The following is a 2,504-nucleotide window of genomic DNA, read 5'->3' as shown; positions in this document are numbered from 1 at the left end:
AAGCACAATCCCCAGCCAAATTAAAAATACATTTAAAGACATATGATAGGTACTTGATCCTAGTACACAATTATGCAAAATCATGTATAGTACTAATTCCCTGTATATATGATACAGATTCTGAATTCTTTAGTTGATTAAACTGGATTTTTCTCAGGGAGGAACATATGAAAAAGGTGCCATCTGAAGTGACCTCATGAAACCACTGAGAGTCCAACATGGGCAGACATACCACCATAAGGCTAAATCCTAGGGCATCCATACACTACATAAGTCCCCATCCAAGACCCTCCAGAAAATGCTAATAGATCAAGTCCCCCAGTTCTTTCTCATTTCATCTGCAGACGCTTTCTCTCTCACTGGTCCCATGACACTTTGGTGAGTGAGAATTCAGTTCTATTACTCTCCAGAAAGCCCATTCTTGACTGGAGGTTGGTGTATCCAAGACTGTAAAGCCATGACAATCTCTTATAATAGCAGCCTCCAAAAAGCCACTTTCTTCCTCACGGGCTTTCAAGGACTGGAAGATCTCCATGGCTGGATCTCTATTCCCTTCTGCTTCATCTACTTGACAGTTATTGTAGGAAACCTTACCATCCTCCACATCATCCGTACTGATGTCACCCTCCATGAACCTATGTACTATTTCTTGGCCATGCTGGCCCTGACAGACTTGGGCCTTTGTCTATCTACACTGCCCACCGTGTTGGGCATCTTCTGGTTTGATGCCAGAGAGATTGGCATCCCTGCCTGCTTCACTCAGCTCTTCTTCATCCATACCTTGTCTCTGGTAGAGTCTTCAGTTCTACTGTCCATGTCCATTGACCGCTATGTGGCCATCTGCAACCCACTGCGCTACTCCACAGTCTTGACACCCACACGTATTGTCAAGATGGGGCTGAGCTCAATGCTTAGAAGTGCCCTCCTCATCCTGCCCCTGCCATTCCTCCTTAAACGCTTCCAGTACTGCCGCTCCCATGTGCTGGCCCATGCCTATTGTCTGCACCTAGAGATCATGAAGCTGGCCTGCTCTAGCATCATTGTCAATCACATATATGGGCTCTTTGTTGTGGCCTGCACTGTTGGCTTGGATTCACTGTTCATCTTCCTCTCCTATGCCCTCATCCTCCGCACTGTGCTAAGCATTGCCTCCCGCCAGGAGCGACTTCGAGCCCTCAACACTTGTGTCTCCCACATCTGTGCTGTGCTGCTCTTCTACATTCCCATGATTGGCTTGTCTCTTGTGCACCGCTTTGGTGAACATCTGCCCCGTATTGTACACCTCCTCATGTCTTATGTGTATCTACTGGTACCACCTCTCATGAACCCCATTGTTTATAGTATCAAGACCAAGCAAATCCGCATCCGCATTGCTAAGAAGTTTGAATTTGTAAAAGCCTTTAGGGGTTTTCGATAAGATGGGTTAAGATGAAGGGAGGGAGTTCAGGGCATCAAGTCTATTGATATTTTTAGTTTCCAGTGAATCAATAGCAGATTACCTCCTCAAGCAGCTTCTAGAAACTTCCTGGTGATTCCAGCTTGTTCCTCAGCTGCTTTTCAGAAAGTCAACAGTAACCCCCTGGAAAATTTCACCAGTCTTCCTGGAAAATTTCATCAGTCTTCCAACAAGTGGTTCTCCACCGACCAGCTTTAGCCTAATTGTGAACCAGCTTTGGCTCAGAAACCTAGGGAACTCTCTGTCATTCAATGAACTTCACTCACATTCTCTCCATCAACAACCAAATGCTAGCCATGGGGCTGGTTCTTTCCCTGAAAATTTGTTTCTTCCTTGGAGACTCTCCCTCAGCCCTTTCCCACTCTTAGTTGATTCCCTGTTACTGTAATCTCTTGTTAATAAATAAATTAAACTTTTCTGTTAAATTCCTGTGTGGTTTCTTTCTTCTGCTTGGACCCTAACTAACACACCACTCAAAGTAAGTTCTTTGTTTTATCAGCTCTACTCCCCATTTTGATCTAGTATCTTAAAGGAACCAGTTAGCATCTAGGAACTGTGACTTGCCAGATGAATTCCATTTCTGTGTGAAACAAACTATCTGATCTCGGATTCATCTCCTCTATGCCTCAGCCAACTGAAGTTGAAGATTTCTTCTAGAATCTTCCAGAGTCTTTGTACCACCCTTAGACTCATATCTATTGAAGAATTCTTACAAAACTGTTTCAGAAGGCAGGAAGAGAGCAATTAAAACCAAAGTTGATTTAAAAAAAGCAATAATAATATCTTATGTTGATGCCTGGATGTACATTCAAAATTTTTTCAGAGGCTGCATAGTATTCCATTGTGTATATATACCACATCTTCTTGATCCATCAAAAGAAATGAAATCTTGCCATTTGCGACAACATGGATGGAACTAGAGCGTATCATGCTTAGCGAAATAAGTCAGGCAGAGAAAGACAACTATCATATGATCTCCCTGATATGAGGAAATGGTGATGCAACATGGGGGCTTAAGTGGGTAGGAGAAGAATCAATGAAACAAGAT

General features: G+C 43.3%; 1 protein-coding gene across 1 annotated transcript; it reads left to right on the top strand.

Moving 5' to 3' along the window:
- Positions 1-457: 457 nt before the first annotated feature.
- LOC132008852 (olfactory receptor 51G1) lies at positions 458-1,417 on the top strand. The gene has a single exon (XM_059387367.1). It carries the CDS (start codon positions 458-460, stop codon positions 1,415-1,417), a length of 960 nt encoding a protein of 319 aa, XP_059243350.1.
- Positions 1,418-2,504: the final 1,087 nt, after the last annotated feature.

The sequence above is a fragment of the Mustela nigripes genome, unplaced genomic scaffold (genome assembly GCF_022355385.1).
Source record: "Mustela nigripes isolate SB6536 unplaced genomic scaffold, MUSNIG.SB6536 HiC_scaffold_1668, whole genome shotgun sequence".
Taxonomy (NCBI): domain Eukaryota; kingdom Metazoa; phylum Chordata; class Mammalia; order Carnivora; family Mustelidae; genus Mustela; species Mustela nigripes.
This window is presented reverse-complemented; position numbering and strand designations above follow the sequence as displayed.

What these genes read in the sequence shown, in the direction of transcription:
- LOC132008852 (XM_059387367.1), top strand. Translation starts at nt 458, where the DNA reads ATGACAATCTCTTATAATAGCAGCCTCCAAAAAGCCACTTTCTTCCTC.